The 20,971-nt window shown below is 40.8% G+C and overlaps 1 protein-coding gene across 4 annotated transcripts in view; it reads left to right on the top strand.

The window, feature by feature from the left end:
- Nucleotides 1–19,938, top strand: part of LOC127652542 (caskin-2-like) — an 88,204-nt gene extending 68,266 nt beyond the window's left edge. The window contains exons 8-22 of one of the 4 annotated variants that reach the window (XM_052138719.1): nt 1,147–1,255; nt 1,707–1,815; nt 4,980–5,074; nt 6,911–7,028; nt 7,576–7,761; nt 9,472–9,549; nt 10,372–10,505; nt 10,810–10,873; nt 11,693–11,787; nt 11,938–12,048; nt 12,138–12,239; nt 12,330–12,465; nt 13,010–14,674; nt 16,672–16,906; nt 17,625–19,938. In XM_052138719.1, the coding sequence (XP_051994679.1) occupies nt 1,147–1,255; nt 1,707–1,815; nt 4,980–5,074; nt 6,911–7,028; nt 7,576–7,761; nt 9,472–9,549; nt 10,372–10,505; nt 10,810–10,873; nt 11,693–11,787; nt 11,938–12,048; nt 12,138–12,239; nt 12,330–12,465; nt 13,010–14,674; nt 16,672–16,906; nt 17,625–17,721 (3,334 nt within the window). In that variant the 3' untranslated portion in view covers nt 17,722–19,938. Of the gene's footprint in view, nt 1–1,146; nt 1,256–1,706; nt 1,816–4,979; nt 5,075–6,910; nt 7,029–7,575; nt 7,762–9,471; nt 9,550–10,371; nt 10,506–10,809; nt 10,874–11,692; nt 11,788–11,937; nt 12,049–12,137; nt 12,240–12,326; nt 12,466–13,009; nt 14,675–16,671; nt 16,907–17,624 lie in introns of all 4 variants that reach the window. The other 3 variants (XM_052138718.1, XM_052138720.1, XM_052138721.1) reach the window with 3 other exon arrangements.
- Nucleotides 19,939–20,971: the final 1,033 nt, after the last annotated feature.

Here is a 20,971-nt window from a genome sequence, read left to right as displayed (position 1 = left end):
CGGAGTATCTTTTCACTATAAAATCAGATCTTTGTCCATTGGTTAGCATGATTCCAACAAAAACCAAATATCAATGAAGTAGCATTCAATAAGAATCGAAATATTACTAGTGCTACACTGGGCTTTGCTTTCAAAAGCAAAGACACCATGATTTCTTCTTCTCTCACCCAACACATTGACGACACTTTTCCACAGCGCAGGAAAATGCACAAAGAAACATCGATTTGTGATATTCGAGTAGTGTTTTTAGTGGTCCAGTATGAATACTAGATTAGTTAATTACTCGTGCACATCCCTAATAAAAGCAGCCAATTAATTTGATGATAGGCTTTGCCATTTCAGAATAACCAGAGCAACATTTGTGATGCTATGTGATATTATGTTCTCTGAGTGAATTATGTATTTACATGGCTTGTCAAGGCAAAGTCACATGACTTTTTTATGCGCATCTGATTTTATTTGCATCCAGCATTTTTTTATATACCCCAAAATTCACATAAAAAATGTAAATGGAAACCCTATAGTTCTAGAGTTAATTTTTTTATTTATACTCTGATCTAAATTATTTAATCAATTAAGGATTACTTGTTTAGAGTAGAAACCTGTTCACAAGACATGTTTATGTCTGATTTGTGATTAAAGTCACATCTATATTTCGCTATGTTTTTGCCTCTCATCCACACTAGAATGCTCTCCAGTACCACAAACCTAGGAAAACAATGACATTAGGATACTAAAAAGGGAGTATTCAAATGAAAAAACTGTGGTTCTTTTCTAATTGGATGGTCAGGACACGACTGTGTGTGTGTGTGTGTGTGTGTGTGTGTGTGCGCACGCGCTTTCTACGGCTGTCATAGCACGAGCAGATCTCCTCCTCATGCCTGACATTCCCACTGCAGCACTGACATTCCCATAGATGAGGGTGTGTGTGTGTGTGTGTGTGTGTGTGTGAGAGAGAGAGAGAGAGAGAGAGAGAGTGTGAATTCCACATGTATGTGTGTATTGCAGGCCCTCCATTGTGAAAATATGATACAGTATGCTAAAGAGGATGTCATCTCCTCTTGTTATATATATCGGCTACAACAAACAATTGCCAATCCATTAATTCTGTTTCCATCTCTCTTTCTATCTCTGACTGTCTCTCAGTCTTCTTCTGAAAGCAGGTATTGACATCAACAGAAGCACTAAATCTGGCACAGCTCTGCATGAGGCCGCCCTCTATGGGAAGACAGAGGTAGTGCGGCTGCTCCTGGACGTAAGTTATTTTATGCTTTGACGTGAAGTGCAATAAGCATGAATTTCACATGGATGAGAAATATAGATGTACAATAAAAATTTAAATGATAAAAATTTAGAAATGAATTTATGTAAGAAGAAAGAGACAACTATGTAGGAAACCATTTGCCTGGGACAATGGTCACTTATACAGTTTAGTATTCATTAAACAAAAATATTTAACCACACACTGTTAGCCCTGACAAGTTCATTTAACTGAAAAATTGTATAGATAAAGAATAGGTAAAAGTTTGTGTTGACTCAACTTAACTTAGTTGTGTTGTCTTTTTGCTTTGACTAAAGTTACAGTGATAGAACAATCTAATATAATATTCTGCATCTCTCATTTTAGTCTAGAGAAACAAATAAGGGTCATCTATAAAGAAATAGATGTATTTAAGTGTTCTTATGCGTGTTTTTTGGGCTGGCAGGCTGGGATTGATGTGAATATCCGTAACACTTACAATCAAACAGCCCTGGACATTGTCAACCAGTTTACCGCATGCCACGCCAGCAAAGACATCAAGCAGCTCTTACGAGGTGAGACGCAATCTGACGTGTGCGGTAACACTGTACAGTTAACTCCTGTTGAGCTGTGGTGTGTGTGTATATATGAAGTGTCTTTGTTTATATATGCTGTATATGAGAGTGTAACAATGTGTAGGTTGTGTGTGTGTGTGTGTTTGGGAAACTCTTTGGTTTGCGAGGAGTTACAGGAGATCGTTTAATCTGTAATTTAGAAGCAGCTGTGTTTAAACTCAAGTTTATAGGTTATATAACCAGTTGCTTTTGCCTTAGGAGCCAGTCTGATGTTTCCTTAAAAGATATCTTCATACAAAAATGCTGCCTGTTTAGTTATTGACTGACGGGGTAGCAAGGAAGCTGCCTTAGGTTTTGGACAGAGCCAAATAACAAGTCACAAATAATATAATGATAACATTCTATAAATAAAGTAATATTCTTGTTATAAACGTTTTTACTATATTTTATTTATTTTCTGAATACCCCACAACATGAGGCACATATAGATGTTACCAGTCCAGGATGGCCTTTTTACCACTGTGGTTGTGCAGTACTGCACTTGCTGCTCTAAACCGCTGAGTGGCGCTATAACAATGCTATTTCAGTGGTTGGGAGTGGAGCGCATCAAAACTCATTCTTACGAGAGGCAAATTTTGCGTGTCAATGTTTGCTTTTAAAGAAGGTGTCTGAAGACGGAGGCTTTGTGGATTTACATTTACATGAGGAAAACATAAGCGAATCATCTTAAGGAGACGTTAAGTGCCATTTTACAAAGTTTCACTAGCATCAGAATAGTATTCAATACAGATTAAAGTGCAACAAGAATTTTTTTTTTTTTGTGACTTGTTAAGTGAAAGTGAGTTAATTGGGAAGTTCATTCCACCAACGTGGTATGATGAAACTGAAAGTCCAGTAAAGTGTTTTGGTGCCTCTTTGTGTTGGTACAACAAGGTGCCATTCCTTAGCCAACCACCGGCTTTTTGTGGGAACATAGCTCTGTCGAAATGATTTTAGGTATGCTGGAGCAGACCCAGTGACTGTTTTGTATGCCAGCATCAGGGCCTTGAATTTAGTACGTGCATCAACCGGCAGCCAGTGAAGAGAGACAAAGAGTGATGTAACATGTGCTCTCTTTGGTTCATTAAAGACCAGCTGTGCTGCTGCATTCTGGAACATTTGCAGAGGTCTAGTTGCACATCCAGGAAGGCCTGCAATGAGAGCGTTACAGTAGTCCAATCTAGTTATGACAAGTGACTGAACGAGCAGTTGTGTGGCATGTACAGAGAGGAAAGGTCTTATCTTCCTGGTATTGTAGAGTGTAAATCTACATGATCTTGCATTCTTAGAGATGTGGTCTGTGAAATTTAGCTCATCGTCGATGGTTACCCCTAGATTTCTGACCGTATTGGAAGGCGAAAATGTAGTTGTTCCCAGCTGCACAGTGATGTTGTGTTCAACAGCAGGACTGGCTGAAAAGACAAGGAGTTCGGTCTTTGCTGGGTTGAGTTGCAGGTGGTGTTCCTTCATCCAGACCGAGATGTCTGCCAGTCAGGCAGAGATTCGAGCAGTCACCGTGGTGTCGAATCGAGTTTCAAAAGTGTCCCTTTGTGCAGCCTGACAACGATTTTGCGAACGAGGCTCACTAATCCTAACCCTTGAATTTACAGTTTTATTAATTTACAATTTAGGGACATTTTGTTCTGGTACCTACTGTACTGAAACCAACCCTAAAACAAAACATATTTCTCATCGATGCACGAGGGCAACCAAGGCTAACCCGCCTGGTCCGAACTGACAGAAGGTCTGTGGCTCAAGTCACATCACTTTTTAATGATGGTCATGGGAGGAATGTGCCACAACACATAGTGCATCACACCCTGCTGCGTATGGGGCTGCGTATTCACAGAGTTCCCATGATGACCCTAGTCCCCTGTCAAAAGAGCCTACAATGGGCACATGAGTATCAGAGCAGCGGAAGAAGGTCACCTGGTCCGATTAGTCCTGTTTTATTTTACGTCACGTGGACACCCGTGTACATGTGCACCGTTTACCTGAAGAAGTGATGGCACCAGGATGCACTGTGGGAAGACAACATGCCGTTGGAGCAAGTTTGATGCTCTGGGCAATGTTCTGCTGGGAAACCCTGGGTTCGGCCATTCATGTGAACATCAATTTGACACGTGCCACCTACCTAAACATTGTTACATGATGGCAGTGGCCTCTTTCAGGGGGATAATGTGCCCTGCCACACTGCACACATTGTAGGGAATGATTTGAGGAACATGATGAAGAGTTCAAGGTGTTGCCCTGGCCTCTAAATTCCCCAGATCTCAATCGGATTGAGCATGTGTGGGATGTGCTGGACCAACAAGTCTGATCCATAGCGGCTCCACCTCGCAACTTACAGGACTTGACTGATCTGCTGTTATTGTCTTGGTGCCAGATACCACAGGACAACTTCAGGGGTCTTGTAGAGTTCTTGTAGAGAGGTTTTGCCGGCACACGGAGGACCAACAGCATATTTTTGGCTCATTAATGTATATATAAAAGGGAGATAGAGGTTAGTTGTCACATTTTTTACTCCAGTGAATATTTCTCAGGGTAAATTTGTCAATATCTGAAAAGCCTTAAAGTACCTTAAAATATTGGCAACAAAACAGCTATTGAACAGTGTCACCGTTCTTACCCAGGAAAATCAGTTAATTGAACACGTAGAGTTGGGCAAATTGTCACAATGGAACTTGCTATTAAACCAGTGGTGTAGGTTTCATGTGCACATTGGGGGAACACATCCTCTTGTCACCCCAATACCACCAAAACAAGATCTACAGCTCTCTTTAAAAATTTACACCTGCATCAGACACCCTATTATACTGTTGGCTTTTCATGATGAACCTCAAAATGATTTGTGAAACAACAATAACGTATGAAAAATACTGGCCAAGAAATTATTGTAATTCACTTATTGTATAACTTTATAACATTTACATGTGACAACTTTCCCTGGTACAAATGTGGCAACGAGCCCCAACCTGACTTTCCTGAAAAATTACTTTTTCCTAAGAACATATTAAAGTCTGTCTCCATAATATAGTCGATCATTCCTTTAATGTATGCCAGTGTGGTTTGATTGTGTTTGTATGTCCTCATTTAGAAGGATTAAAGTAAACGTGTGTTTTCAGATGCTACTGGAGTTCTTCAGGTGAGAGCTCTGAAAGACTTCTGGAATCTTCACGACCCCACAGCCCTCACCATACGTGCTGGTGATGTCATCACGGTATGCCCATTTAAATACTTTATTATAGCTCTCCAATGTCAAAATATGTGTACGCATGTGTGTGTTTGTGCACACTCATTCTCCCGCTATACTTCTGAGTACTACCTGAATACCAGTGGTTCTCAAGTGGTTTTGCTGCGGGACCCAATTGGCGAGCCAATGTGGTAAAACATTTAAATGGCTCTTTTTTTGTTGTTGTCTCAGTTCTCAAGCACGCTAAAGATGAAGTCACAAGCTTTTATTTGTGAACTCAAACTGGTGCAGATTTTTACACAGTATTGTTACATAGGAAACAGTGGACAGATGATAATAATTACAGTCTAAGGGTCTCATGTACTGGAGATATATTTCATGAGTTCAGTGTTCTTGCTGCTGTCGTTCGGCCTGATGCTATTGTGTGATTTTTGTGTGTTTGCATAGGGTGGGCGGCTGGGTTATGTTCTCTAACATTCAAAAGCTTTCAAATCACGCATTGTCTCTGAACTCCCGACCTGCTCCTCTGTTTTGACTGGGTGAGGTCACTGTGACGTAAATAGAGCGTTACAGTGAATGCCAAATTTTTAGGGGCCTTGGTTTAGAAGCCACTGCTCCAAAACTGCCATAAAAAAGCCATACTACAGTTTGCAAGTGCACATGAGGACAAAGATTTAACTTTTGATTGAATTGAACAATGATTGAATACATCATCTGAAGACATCAGCCAGGAAGTTAAAGCTCTGATGCAAAAGGGTCTTCCAAATGGACAATGCGAGCATACCTCCAAAGTTGTGGCAAAATGGCTTAAGGACAACAAAGTCAAGTTATTGGAGTGGCCATCACAAAGCCCTGACCTCAATCTGAAAAATGCATGTGCAAGCAAAGAGGCCCACAAACCTGACTCAGTTACACCAGTTCTGTCTGGAGGAATGGACCAAAATTTACAGCAACTTATTGTGAGAAGCTTGTGGAAGGCTACACAAAACATTTGACCCAAGTTAAACAATTTAAAGGCGATTCTACCAAATACTAACAAAGTGTATGTAAACCTCTGACCCACTGGGAATGTGATGAAAGAAATAAAAGCTGAAATAAATAATTATCTCTACTATTATTCTGACATTTCAGATTCTTAAAATAAAGAAATTATCCAAACTGACCTAAGACGGAGAAGATTTTCTACAATTAAATGTCAGGAATTTTGAAAAACTGTTTAATTGTATTTGGCTAAGTTGAATGTAAACTTCTGACTTCAACTGTAAATGTATATATATACACAAATACACTACCGGTCAAAAGTTTTGAAACACTTACTCATTCTTTATTATAATTTTTTTTTCTTCACATTTTAGAATAATAATTAAGTCATCACAACTATGGAATAACATGAATGGAACTATGAGAATTGTGTTGTGACTATACAAAATCCAAAATATATAAAAACTGTGTTATATTTTAGCATCTAGTCACCCTTTGCCTTTAACACAATATTTCCATATTATAGAATTTACATATGTTTAGCGGGTATGATTAATAGCATTACGTTTTCAACACATCTTTTTTTTTATATCATTATTTAATTTAATGTGTTTAATCGACAGTCCTAATATAAATAGATAAGTAGTTTGGTGCAGGTACCTGACTCAGTGATGTTATTTGCAATGCTTCATGGGAGGTTGCTGCTATGCTCTTTTGGCACAATTTCCATTTCCATAGCGACTTCTCTGATTGGTAACTCTCTCGTCATAATTACGGGTAGTGTAGGTCTTCACTGGGAATTTCCCAGCATATACCATCACTTAACAATCCAGGGACCCTGCAGTTGATCTCTATATGTAAGCACTGTGTTGTGATTGGCAGGTGATAGAGCAGCACATGGACGGACGCTGGAAAGGCCACATCCATGACACCCAGAAAGGAACAGACAGAGTCGGCTACTTCCCTCCCTCCATAGTGGAGGTCATCAGCCGACGATCAGGTACCATAATAACAGCATGAATTTTCATTCTTGGGGGAACTATTCCTTTAAAGGGGTCATGTCATGCATTTTTTAAACGTTCATTTTCTTGAGGTTCACTTATAATGTATGTAAAAAAAAATTGCACCAAAAATAGTCATAATGTAGAATTACATTCCACCCTGTCTCTGGCGCTCTGTCTGAAATGTTCAGTTACTGTGTACTTTACCTTTTAAGACAGTTTATAGCCTTTTGAATAATACAAAGAGAGACAAAAATCCCATACACTACTGTAGCTTGCATGAAATCCAATATCCACCAGGCTTTTGCCTGATAAACGTTGCGTGACTAGTTGATGTTGTTTCTTTCAGTTCTATGAAAATCAGTTTGATTGAGCTTATAAATTTAAAATCCCAGCCATTAACAAATGACAGACTTCCAGCAACACATTAATCATACTGACATATAACGCCACTCTAGATATGTGTCTCTGTCTTCCATTCATCTCTAACCTCCATCCGCTTGCATATTAACCCGCTGTTGCTGTCATGTGTGTGTTGTCCTGTAGGGGGCACCCTATTACGACATGCCTCACTGCCCTCCCAAAGGCAGCAGCTGCTCTCCAGATCCACCCTCAGCCCCAGTTTGAGTCTGAGCTGTGGTGTTGCCCCTCAAACTGAGGACTCCTTCACTCTGTACACCTCTAACCCCCACCTGGTGCTCCCCCACGCCAACGGTCTAAACACCAACCCAGGTAAACACAGTGGAGGAAAACACCATTTTAAAGGAGACCTATTATGGCCCTTTTTACAAGATATAAGTCTCAGGTGTCCCCAGAATGTGTCTGTGAAGTTTCAGCTCAAAATACCCCACGGATCATTTAATATACCATGTTGTAAAAAACTATTTTTGAGTGGAATCAAAAACACACTGTTTTCGTGTTTTAGATTAGATTAGATTCAACTTCATTGTCATTGTGAAAAGGTGCAATGTGATATTCAAGTGTAGACAGGTGGTGCAAAGGCAGGACAAGAAATATATTGCAGTGTTATAAGAGCAGAATAAATATGGCTATGTAATATGAGCAGTGTGGTAACATTATAAGAGCAGTAAGAATAAGTGTATGTGCAGGATGAATAGTATGAAGAGCAGTAGAATATGCCTATGTATAGGTGTAATTACAGTATGTACATTTTTAAATAAGTAAATAGAACAGAATGGGTGGGATAGGGTAGTGCAAATTGTCCGGGAGGTGTCAATTATCACCGGGATGCAGAGCTAGAGTTCAGTAGGGTGACAGCTGTAGGAAAGAAGCTTCCTCTGAACCTGCTGGTTCGGGTGTGGAGGGACCTGAAATGCCTCCCGGAGGGTAGTGGGGTTGGAACAGTCTTTCATGATGCTGCGCGCCTTACGCAAGCATCGTTTGCCCTGGATGGCCTCGATAGAGGGGAGTGAGGAACCGGTGATGTGTTGGGCAGTTTTCACCACCCTCTGTAGTGCTTTCCGGTCATGGGCAGAGCAGTTGCTATACCAGACTGTGACACAGTTGGTGAGGATGCTCTCGATGGTGCAGCGGTAGAAGTTCACCAGGATCTGAGGAGACAGGTGGACCTTCTTGACTCTCCTCAGAAAGAAGAGATGCTGGTGGGCCACTACAACCCAAAGACGGCACTTTGAAATGTATCCATTTGGGAGAGCGTTTCCGAAAACTCAGTTTTTGATAGACTCTGTGTAGATGGAAGGCCACAAGCAAATGCACTGTTTTCTGCAAATTTGCAGAAGGAAAAACAATGAAATAATTCATTAGGCCATGTCCACACTAATTGGTTTTTTGTTTGAAAGCTTAGTTTAACATCATTGTTTTTCAAAGTAAGCGGTAATTAGAACGTTTGAAATGAAAATACGAATTTTCAAACGAAAATGTATTAGTGAGGACAAGATCTTAGTCAAAGAGACAACAAACTCTTTTTTTAAAGAAATATTACAAAATACATAGAGGGTTATAACAGAAATAAATAAATGTACCATGAGATAATTAAATATATAATAATATTCAATAAAAGAAAATATAGTGAAATGTTTTATAAATAGATTAGTTTTTGCTCCTCATTTATTTTGCTTTTATTTGATTCTATTTTTATTTATTAACAGATGTAATTTTTCATTATATGTTTATTAAACTTTGTCGGGTATATCCGTCTATATTCTGGATGATTTTCTGACCGTTGCATTTATAACAGATACCCTATTCGCACCTGTTGACGTTCACAGGATAACGCACATGCAAATAAAACTGACTGATTCAGTGGGAGAAAGTGATATTACCATGGATACAGTGTGCAACAGCAAAAGCCATCCATGTAGTGCGTGGTCTTAAAGTAAACATGTTCAGTAAGACACAGGGCCTCAGGACCCCCCCCCCCAAGACTAGGCCAGTGGCCCAAAAAGTGTTTGTGTCTGTTAGGTGGGCCTCCCAGAAGTTTGTCCCAGCACAAAACCCCCAGCATGGAGGACATCTGGGTTTTGCGGAACTCCTGCGCTGGTAAGAATCCCTGCACTGCCCCCCGCTCAAAAGCTCCTCCCCTGCGTCCCCATACTGCCTGTCTGCGCTCCACTGTTAATGCACCCTTCCTTGGTGCAGACAGACCTTCTGATTGGCTGGCCTGCTGACTACGCCATTAGGACAATCAACCAGACTCATTTGGTGTGTCTGTCTCAGGATGCTAGCTTGTACCCAGCCTCACTGTTAGCTAGATGTCAGAATGATGCCCCCCCACCCTCCCCTCAATTACTGTGAAAAATATTGTTATTTTTCTCAATTAGTATTTTGGTCTTGTTTCCCAGTAAAATATCTAAAGCTTTTTACTAGAAAAGAAAAATTGTATATACAGCTCTGGAAAAAATTAAGAGACCACTGCAAAATGATCCGTTTCTCTGGATTGACTATTTATAGGTATGTGTTTGAGTAACATGAACATTTTGGTTTTATTCTATAAAGTACTGACAACATTTCTCCCAAATTCTAAATAAAAATATTGTCATTTAGAGCTCAAGATAATTTACTGGAATTCAAGACACTGATTAAGAGAATGATGACTTGCAGTGTTCCTGTAGCAGAATGAAGGTTGTGCATTTTCATCTGTAACTTTACCACATTCCTGTGGCTTTACCCTGCTACTCCCCACCCCACCCCATCCTGCCTGCTGCTTCAGTAGAAATCCATCCCTCATGGCACAGCGGGCATTGTGTCCTCACGGCTCCGGTGGCACACTGGCATGGCAGTACAGATGACTATTATGATATCAGTTATTCACTGGACTAACCTCTCTCTCTCTCTCTCTCTCCCTCTCCCTCTCTCTATCAGCTGGAGACAGGAACAGTGTGGGCAGCACTGGTAGTGTGGGCAGCACCCGCAGTGCAGGCAGTGGGCAGAGCACAGAGAGCAACAGCGCCCCCAACGGAGCACACCAGCACACCGCACACCCTGACACCAGCAAGGTAACCAGCCATTCTGAAACCTGGAAATATCAGCGTATAATTGTTTACACCTAAAGATTTGTACATGATATACAATTGGAAACCTACTCAAAGGTTTCTATGAAATAATTTGTAATAATCCTTAACCACTAATCACAAATTAATTGAAATATCATGGGATTTCATTGGTGACAAAATATGGCAACCCTGACTGTGACAGAAACAATACATTAGATTTACTGTGATGCCTTTCATTTTAATGAAACTTTTTTGGCTTGAGGTGCAAATTTGTGGTTTTGATTTGTTTCTTTCTCTTTTCATGCAGACAGCACCATCTGCTGGGGATTTACTACAGCCAGATCATAACAAACATGTGGACACACCCACAGGTAATGAGTTAGTTAGTTAGTTAGTTAGTTAGTTAGTTAGTTAGTTAGTTAGTTAGTTAGTTAGTTAGATGCACTACAAGCTACTAACACAAAGTATTAAACTACAATGAAGATGTTTATTTTATTTTTTTTTAAACATAGATATCAATCAGAGGCTTATATTGTTTTTTTTCAGATATTAATAAACTATAAATATAGTTACATTTATAACAACATTTGAAATAGAGTTATATATTAAAACATATATTTAGATATTTTTGTGCCAAATAAATACTGTTCTGATTCAGAATTGTGTGGTGCAAAAACATGGTATAAGTGAATCTGGGAGTCATTTAATTGAACTAGTTTGTTTACATGAACCATACAAACACAGCGATTCTCTGAAATGAATTGAATTCCCAATGCTACATAAGTGAATGAGTGAATTGTTTTTTAACCAATTCAGGTACATGAACTGTCCAAATGAACCCATTCCCTGAAATAAATAGATTTTCCAACACTACATTAGTGAACTGGGGAATTTTTTTTTTTTACTAATTCATTTACATGAACCGTCCAAACAAACCGATTCACTGAAATTAAATGACTTCCCAACGCTACATAAGTGAATGGGTGAATCTTTTTTTTTTTAACCAATTCTTCTACATGAACCATCTAAATGAACTGATTCACCTATCATATGTTCTCTAAAATTGTTGTGATTCTAAAACACTTTCTTTTTAAATGATTTTATAGCATTGCATCTTTTTTTAAACAGTGTTATATAACAAATCTGTGTGTGTGTGTGTGTGTGTGTGTGTGTGTGTGTGGAATTTTCAGGTGTTCCTCACAGACCTGTGTTGCCCACACAGAGGGCTGGAGAGCCGGGCTTCTCTCAGCAGTTTGTGCGTCCTCAACAGCTACTAGAGGGCAAGGTGAGAACATACCCATACAGAGTACACCACACAAACCTCAGCATATCGTCATACTTACATTTCGTGTGTTTCAGGTCTTTATTTGTGCACACCCATAGGAATGATGAGAAATGTTGGTTATTGTAAGTGCATGTGTTTTGCCATTGTCAGGATGCTGAGGCTATCTATCAGTGGTTGAGTGAGTTTCAGTTGGAGCAGTACACTGCAAACTTTTTGAACGCCGGCTATGATGTGCCCACCATCAGCAGAATGACCCCAGAGGTACTACAGCTTTAGAGCATCTGGGAGATATGGCATTCATTGATGTTGCTGCAGGTAGAGTTTATATTGATGGTATATCTCTTCTTCAGGATCTCACAGCTATCGGTGTGACTAAACCAGGCCATCGTAAAAAGATCTCCCTGGAGATAGGAAACCTTAGCATTCCGGAATGGCTTCCAGAGTACATACCAGTAGGTGAAAATATGTTATAGATTGTGGGAATACATGTATCTACTGTGTTATCTTCTCTCGCAGTAAAGTGTAATCTTAACCCTTAGCAGGATCTCGGGGAGTGGTTGAGTGCTCTAGGGCTGCCTCAGTATCATAAGAAACTGGCTGAGAATGGCTATGACTCCATAAACATTGTCCGAGACCTCACGTGGGAAGACCTGCAGGAGATTGGCATCACCAAACTAGGTGAGCTAATTTAACCCTGGAGTGTTTGTACATAGAACAGATTTTTAGAGTTCAAGAGTAATTCATTCATGACGGATCATCTCACACACGGTCAAGCGTTCGGCCTTTCAAAGTATAATCTTTTGACAGTCTGCACAGACTATGCTAATGACAAAATTTGTCTCACATATGCTGTGCGTGATCTGATCCGGAACGCAGAAAACCAAAGTATACTTTGGCCTTAAGAACATGCACAGACATGCTGGGTTGAGACATACATTACATTATTAGACATACATACACTCTCCATGAAGCAGATGTAGACCTGCATACGACGAAATTTAGGAGGGTTTATGGGAATCAATTGGTTTAACAGATTACATGTCAAAAATAAGCTTGCTCCAGGTAGGAGTTTCATGACTGAACTTAAATTAATTTGTCTTGAAATGTATTGTTGAAAGTGGTGGATTTTTAATGGGAAAAAACTGTTGTAGCAATGGTGCAGGGATACAAGAGAGTTTTAATTTTTATCTGTAGTGTTAAGCTTGTGTGTGTCTCTTATCAGGCCATCAGAAGAAGATGATGCTTGCAGTGAAGAAGTTGCGTGATATTCATAAGGCCATCCTGCAGGCTGAGTTAGAGCAGGGCACACTGCATCGCAAAACCCCTGGTGCCCTGGACCTGCTCACTATTGAGCCGCCCTCTGAGGATGGTAACCTCCTGTCACCTCACACACCCAAGATGCTCACTTTCCAGGATAGTGAGTTGAGTACTGAACTACAGAGCGCGATGTCCACCCCCTACAGTGGTTGTCACGAGGAACTGGCCATCAAAAACTCGAAAGGTATGTCCATCAGTCAGGAGAGCATTGACACGCGGTCTCTGGGGTCCGGACGCTCCCAGGAGCCTCCCAACACTCCCTCATCCTCTTCTTCATCCGCCACCCCTTACAGCCACTCCCGTGAGAGCTTAACAAGTGCAGACAGCAGCCCTGCTAAAGAGCGGAACATTCCAGAAGGCCGCGACCAGGTCACGCGTCCTCAGCTACCACAGCAGCTGCCGTTCAGTGCATCCACAGGCTTTAAATACCCAGTGCTGCCTATCAAACCCAAACTGGGCTCTGCACCTTCTCCGCAAGTCTCCCCTGCTCAAAAAACCCTCAATTATCCACGTTCGCACTGTAATAGTGCCACGCTCAACCGCTACTCTACTAGCTTGACTAAGAAGCGCTCACAGAGTCTGACCCGCTATGCTTTGTCAGACGGTGAGCCTGATGAAGAAGACGATGAAGAGGCAGCTCAGCTAGCCAGTATTGCTATGCCTTCTTACGCCACATTGAGCCGCAAGCCTGCCCGTGGCCAGTTGGCACGCCTTCAGTCTGCTCAGGAGCAGTCCATTGGCCGAAGCCAGTCTTTTGGCATTAGAGCTCAACGTAAAGGTCCTCCCCCACCACCACCGAAACGCCTTAGCTCAGTCAGCAGCAGCACTAGTGTCGAAACTGTCTTGGACGTGCCAGTGCCACCTACTGGAAGAGTGGAGAGTGACAGCTCTGGCACTATAAAGAGCATTGGAGCTGTGTTAGAAACTGTTCTACCTGCCCCTAAAGTGGATTTCCTTCAGGAGAGCACATCATTTGTCTCTGGTTCCAATGAAGGGTCTAGACAGAGAGCTTTGAGTCAGAGCAAGTCCAGCCAAGCCCTGCAAGCCACTCCAGATACTGATAGAGCAACAAAGTCTGACTCGGAAGAGGATGATGGGACCAAGGATTTGGGTCTGGAGAGCTCTTCCTCACCACAGAACAGCTCCAGCGAGTGCATCCCCTTTGCAGAAGAAGGCAACCTCACCATCAAACAAAGACCTAAAGTTGGCGGCCCTCTCAAGGCTGAGAGCACTTTGGAGTCTCCGGACAAAGTCAAATCAGCCAAAGCCCCTGAAGTTCCAGAGTTCAACCTAAAAGAGTCAGACACTGTAAAAAGAAGGCAGAAGCCAAAAGACAAGGAGCTGTCAAACACGGCATCCGACAGTAATGCGGACAACCCAACAATTACTGAGCAAATTCAGACTCAGGACACAGTGAAACTCCGTATCAGTGAATCAGAGATGAGTCTTCCATGTGTTGAGCCTTTAGCAAAACCAGTGAAAGCACCGCCACCTCTTGCCCCCAAACCTCCCAGTCCCCTGAATCCAACACGGCATGCCTTGAAATCCCATCCTGTAACTACAAACACAGGTACAGCCTACTCATGCAAATTCAGGCATTTCCAAGATACACCAACGTTGATAGTCTTTCTCAAGTAGCGTTTAAAGAACAGTTCACTTAAAAAGTGCAAAATCACTTCACATAATTTACTCATGTCATATACACTCACCTAAAGGATTATTAGGAACACCATATTAATACTGTGTTTGACCCCCTTTCACCTTCAGAACTGCCTTAATTCTACGTGGCATTGATTCAACAAGGTGCTGAAAGCATTCTTTAGAAATGTTGGTCCATATTGATAGGATAGCATCTTGCAGTTGATGGAGATTTGTGGGATGCACATCCAGGGCACGAAGCTCCCGTTCCACCACATCCCAAAGATGCTCTATTGGGTTGAGATCTGGTGACTGTGGGAGCCATTTTAGTACAGTGAACTCATTGTCATGTTCAAGAAACCAATTTGAAATGATTCGAGCTTTGTGACATGGTGCATTATCCTGCTGGAAGTAGCCATCAGAGGATGGGTACATGGTGGCCATAAAGGGATGGACATGGTCAGAAACAATGCTCAGGTAGAGCGTGGCATTTAAACGATGCCCAGTTGGCACTAAGGGGCCTAAAGTGTGCCAAGAAAACATCCCCCACACCATTACACCACCACCACCAGCCTGCACAGTGGTAACAAGGCATGATGGATCCATGTTCTCATTCTGTTTACGCCAAATTCTGACTCTACCATCTGAATGTCTTAACAGAAATTGAGACTCATTAGACCAGGCAACATTTTTCCAGTCTTCAACTGTCCAATTTTGGTGAGCTCTTGCAAATTGTAGCCTCTTTTTCCTATTTGTAGTGGAGATGAGTGGTACCCGGTGGGGTCTTCTGCTGTTGTAGCCCATCCGCCTCAAGGTTGTGCGTGTTGTGGCTTCACAAATGCTTTGCTGCATACCTCGGTTGTAACGAATGGTTATTTCAGGCAAAGTTGCTCTTCTATCAGCTTGAATCAGTCGGCCCATTCTCCTCTGACCTCTAGCATCAACAAAGCATTTTCGCCCACAGGACTGCCGCATACTGGATGTTTTTCCCTTTTCACACCATTCTTTGTAAACCCTAGAAATGGTTGTGTGTGAAAATCCCAGTAACTGAGCAGATTGTGAAATGCTCAGACCGGCCCGTCTGGCACCAACAACCATGCCACGCTCAAAATTGCTTAAATCACCTTTCTTTCCCATTCTGACATTCAGTTTGGAGTTCAGGAGATTGTCTTGACCAGGACCACACCCCTAAATGCATTGAAGCAACTGCCATGTAACAGTTGATTAGATAATTGCATTAATGAGAAATTGAACAGGTGTTCCTAATAATCCTTTAGGTGAGTGTATTTATACTGTATATACTGTGTATATACACTCACCAACCACTTTATTAGGTATACACCATTCTGTGGAAATTCTAGAGACTGTTGTGTGTGAAAATCCTAGGAGATCAGCAGTTACAGAAATACTCAAACCAGCCCGTCTGGCACCAAAAATCATGCCACGGTTGAAATCACTGAGATCAAATTTTTTTTCCCCATTCTGATGGTTGATGTGAATATTAACTGAAGCTCCTGACCTGTATCTGCATGATTTTATGGATTGCACTGATGCCACATGATTGGCTGATTAGATATTCGCATGAATAAGTAGGTGTACATGTGTACCTAATAAAGTGGTCGGTGAGTGAATATACGGTATTTCAGGGCATTTTTGTTTTCATTTGTTGCACATTTATTGGATCAAGTTTGATGCAATGTATTTAATTAGCAATTTACATCTCATCTTTTCGGTGCCAAATAAATACTGCTCTGATTTTATAAATGAATTGTATAATCTGCTAGATATAATTAAATAGCTTCAATATAATTAGCAACATTTGCTGTTAGTTAGTTACAGTGTATCACAAGAACATATTGAATGCATTTAACTACTTATACACAGCGTTACATTTATTCTGTTGTTCTTTTATTGGTGTTGTGTTAGCAGCAGTTGGCTCTGGCCTGACTCTGAATGTTGTTCAGAGTGTGGCCTTTGTGGCTCCTCAATCTCCTGTCCAATACTCCCCATCACCAGAGAGAACCTCCAGAGCAGCAAAGACTCATTTTGATGGAGGTCAGGGGTCGATTATGGTGCAGCAGAGGCTGGAGAAGACCAGTTCATCTCTAGAGGAGGCACTGAAAGCTGTGGAGAGAAAACTAACTCTGGAGAACCACACTGAGGGGTGAGAGACACTTTACAAAGCGTCAAGTACTGTATGCTCAAGGATTTTACACTTTAAGGAATAGTTCACCAAAACATTTTAATTCTGTAATTTTCAGTCTGACCCGTTTACAGTTGTTTTTCCATTTTGGTTGAGCGATTACTTTCAACAGATCCTGTTTTTATATGTTTCTTTAAATGTTAATGATACTTTTTACTCTGGGGGTCTGTGTATCTCAGTGAGTATTGACGCTGACTACCACCCCAGGAGTCGTGAGTTCAAATCCAGGGCGTGCTGAGTGACTCCAGTCAGGTCTCCTAAGTAACCAAATATACCCGGTTGCTAGGGAGGGTAGAGTCACATGGGGTAACCTCCTCGTGGTCATGATTAGTAGTTCTTGCTCTCAATGTGGTTTATGGTGAGTTGTGCATGGATCGCGGAGAGTAGCATGAACCTCCACATGCTGTGAGTCTCCGCGGAGTCATGCACAACGAGCCACGTGATAAGATGTGCGGATTGACTGTCTTAGAAGTGGAGGAAACTGAGACTTGTCCTCCACCACCCAGATTGAGGCGAGTAACCGCACCACCATGAGGACCTACTAAGTAGTGGGAATTAGGCATTCCAAATTGGGAGAAAAGGGGATAAAAATTCAATTAAATAAAACAAAAAATGTAGCTTTTTTCTCTGAAAGTAAAAGTACATCCAAGTAACTGACTTTCTGTTGTGTCTCTTCTAGTGTTTCTCACGTGGCAAACTCTGCAGGGAACATTCTGGATGACATTGGGAACATGTTTGATGATCTGGCCGATCAGCTGGATGCTATGCTGGATTGATCGTCCTCTCTCTTGCATTGAGCTGTGGATTATTCATTCATATCATGGACCAGATCCAGAGCGAAACATTTTCTTCTGCCTTTATAACAAATGGAGACCAGAGGAGAACTCTTGAACTCGCAAAGAACCTCCATTGACCTCCATTTTTGAGGACCACACAGACATTTGTGAAAGTCCATAATCTTCTGACTAATCTCAGTCTAGGTTTCATCTGTACTTGTTATTCTTATTCCACTGTATAATCAACCAATACACAGTACTGTGCAAAAGTTTTTGGCACATAAGATGTTTCACTAAAGCATTTGTCTTAAGATGGTTATTTATATCTTCATCTTTAGTGTTTCAATAGGAAATATACATGTTAGACTCCCAAACATTACTTTTGCCAATAGAAAAGATTAGATTAGAAGAACAGGGAGCCCTCTAACAGATGTCATGTTCCCCACAGAACCCCCCACTGAACATCAGGTCAGTCTGAGATTACATGAAGAGACAGAAGCAATCGAGACAGACTAAATAGATGAAGAACTGTGGAGAATTCTCCAAGAAGCTTGAAACATCCTATCTGCCAACAACCAAGTACAACTGTATCCAGGTGTATCTAGGAGAATTGGGGCTGTTTTGAAGGCAAAGGTGGTCCCACCGAATATTGATTGCGCTTTTTTATGTTTACTGGACTTTGTATGATGTTAATTGATAAATGAAAACTATTTATGCCATTATTTTTTTAAGAAATCCTCACTTTGAATGTTTTTCACAAGTGCCTAAAACTTTTGCCCAGTACTGTATATATTTGTTTATGCATTTCGTTCTGTCCTGTCATTATTTGTCTTTCTGGGGCTGAACTGTGGACTTTACTGAGCATGACCCAATGAACTTTACATAATGACCACAAATGTTGCCAGTGGTCCCAGATGAAAGTGATGCACTTAGGGTAGTCATTCCTAAAGCAATATACATTTCAAAACACTACACCATTTCAAACATGAAATCTTTGGAAAGAATAAAAGAATAGTTCGACAGAAAAAAATACCAGCATATTGGTTTGGAAAGACATGAGGGTGAGTGAACTATTTCTTTAACATATCTGTACATTTCAAAGCATTTTAGCTCTAAAAACAATTGTACTTTATTTTATATGTAGTACAAGAAGCTTTTTTCCATTTCAGGTGGTAAATAGCCTTCAGGTTTAGAACTACATTCATAGTAGATATTTTCCTCCTGAAGAAATTGCAAATGATCAGGGTATGAAACATGACTGGCATTTATTTTTGTATTATGCTCTAGTCACATAAAGTCGTTTTCATTCAAAGATGGTGTATTCTCTTTAAAACAAAACGACTTTATGTGACTAGAGCAGCGTCAATGTACAGCAAGCAATTCAGGTTAAAGTTGATCGTAAACACTATGAACGTCTTTAAACTTATTTTAGTCAAAATAGTATTTAAACTTTATCAAAAAATGTACACTTAAGGTATATTTGATTGGGAAGCAAACCTATTTGTTGCACCAAAGTATATATATATATATTATTATTATTATTATTTTTTTTTTCTATTCAATTGTTGGTATATCTGTATTTCTAACAGAATGATCTTGCCGCTAATCTAATGTAAGTTACCCCAGTGACATTTCCCCTTTGCACATCAAGTGATATATATGTATAATTATTGTCATTTGTTGTTTTCACATTAGGGTTGTTTTGACATTTCTTAAGTTTTAGGACATCCAGTAACTTACAGTACGTTACCGCTATAAACGTAAAGTGATATTCTTAAGATCATACTGCAAGTTTGCATTCGTATGGTTATTCAGTACGTCTATCACACACAGAGCCGGTACCTCTGCTTTAGTAATGAAATTCAAATTGCTCATTGTTCTCTGACTAGATCCTTACAAGATCGTGTCTCTTGTTAGTAAGAACAAATGGAATTGGTTTCTATGTTGTATTTCTCTGCATTTTCTTTCCTTTTTTAATAATTTGTTCATGTTTTCCATTAAATGAATTAAACTATATTGTCATTATTTTTTGTTGTTGTTCTGCCCATTTCCTTGACATTTCAGCATTTAAAAAAGAGAGACCTCTATGCTTGGTTAGCCTAGCAGCCAGTGCAACTGATCACAATGTATAGTCAGGACATTAATAACATGAAAAATGTATATTACATTTTGAACTACTTCAGCGATTTCTCATCAATAAATCCTCCACGTGCAGCAATGAGATCCTTGGCATTCTAGCTGTCAGTTTGTCCAGATACTCAGGTGACATTTCATCCCACACTTCCTGTAGCACTTGCCATAGATGTGTCTGTCTTGTCGGGCACTTCTCACGCACCTTACAGTCTAACTGATCCCACAAAATCTCAATGGGGTTAAGATCCATAACACTCTTTTCCAATTATCTGTTGTCCAATGTTTGTGTTTCTTTGCCCACTCTAAACTTTCCTTTTTTTTCTGTTCAAAAGTGTTTTTTTCTTTGCAATTCTTCCCATAAGGCCTGCACCCCTGAGTCTTCTCTTTACTGTTGTACATGAAACTGGTGTTGAGCGGGTAGAATTCAATGAAGCTGTCAGCGGAGGACATGTGAGGCGTCTATTTCTCAAACTAGAGACTCTGATGTACATATCCTCTTGTTTAGTTGTACATCTGGTCTTCCACATCTCTTACCGTCCTTGTTAGAGTCAGTTGTTCTTTGTAGACCGTAGTTACACCTTTGTTTGAAATCTTTCAATTTCAAGCATTGTAAAGCCTTCATTCCTCAAAACAATTATTTATTGATGAGTTTCTAGAGATTGATGTTTCTTTTTTGCAAGTTTTTACCTAATTGTAAATGGATCCATGGAAAGGAGGAGTCGAGAACCGGCTTTTCAACATAAATAATATTTTAATAATAAACTGAAACAAAAGACAAACACACACATATGACGGACATGTCCGTAAATCTATCTCTCTCTCTCTCCGCACGATCCTCTGCAGTCGGCCTTTATCCCTCTCTGGAGGCTTGATTAGCCTAATTCGGGACTGGGTGTGTACGATCACAACCCGGCCCCGCTCTCCTCCCTGCCACATTCCTCCCTCGTTCTCTCAGGCTGGGGAGCCCCCGGCCTGACGTACATCCCCCCCCCCCTTTCCCTGGGGGAGGGCGTGCTTTAAGCATAGTCTGCCGGCAGGTCATCCCCATCTACCTGGACGAGGGAGGGGACAAGGGGAGGGAAACAGAAATAATTAAAATGGGGGGGTACTTCCTGTA

The sequence above is a fragment of the Xyrauchen texanus genome, chromosome 12, assembly GCF_025860055.1.
Source record: "Xyrauchen texanus isolate HMW12.3.18 chromosome 12, RBS_HiC_50CHRs, whole genome shotgun sequence".
Lineage (NCBI taxonomy): Eukaryota > Metazoa > Chordata > Actinopteri > Cypriniformes > Catostomidae > Xyrauchen > Xyrauchen texanus.
This window is presented reverse-complemented; position numbering and strand designations above follow the sequence as displayed.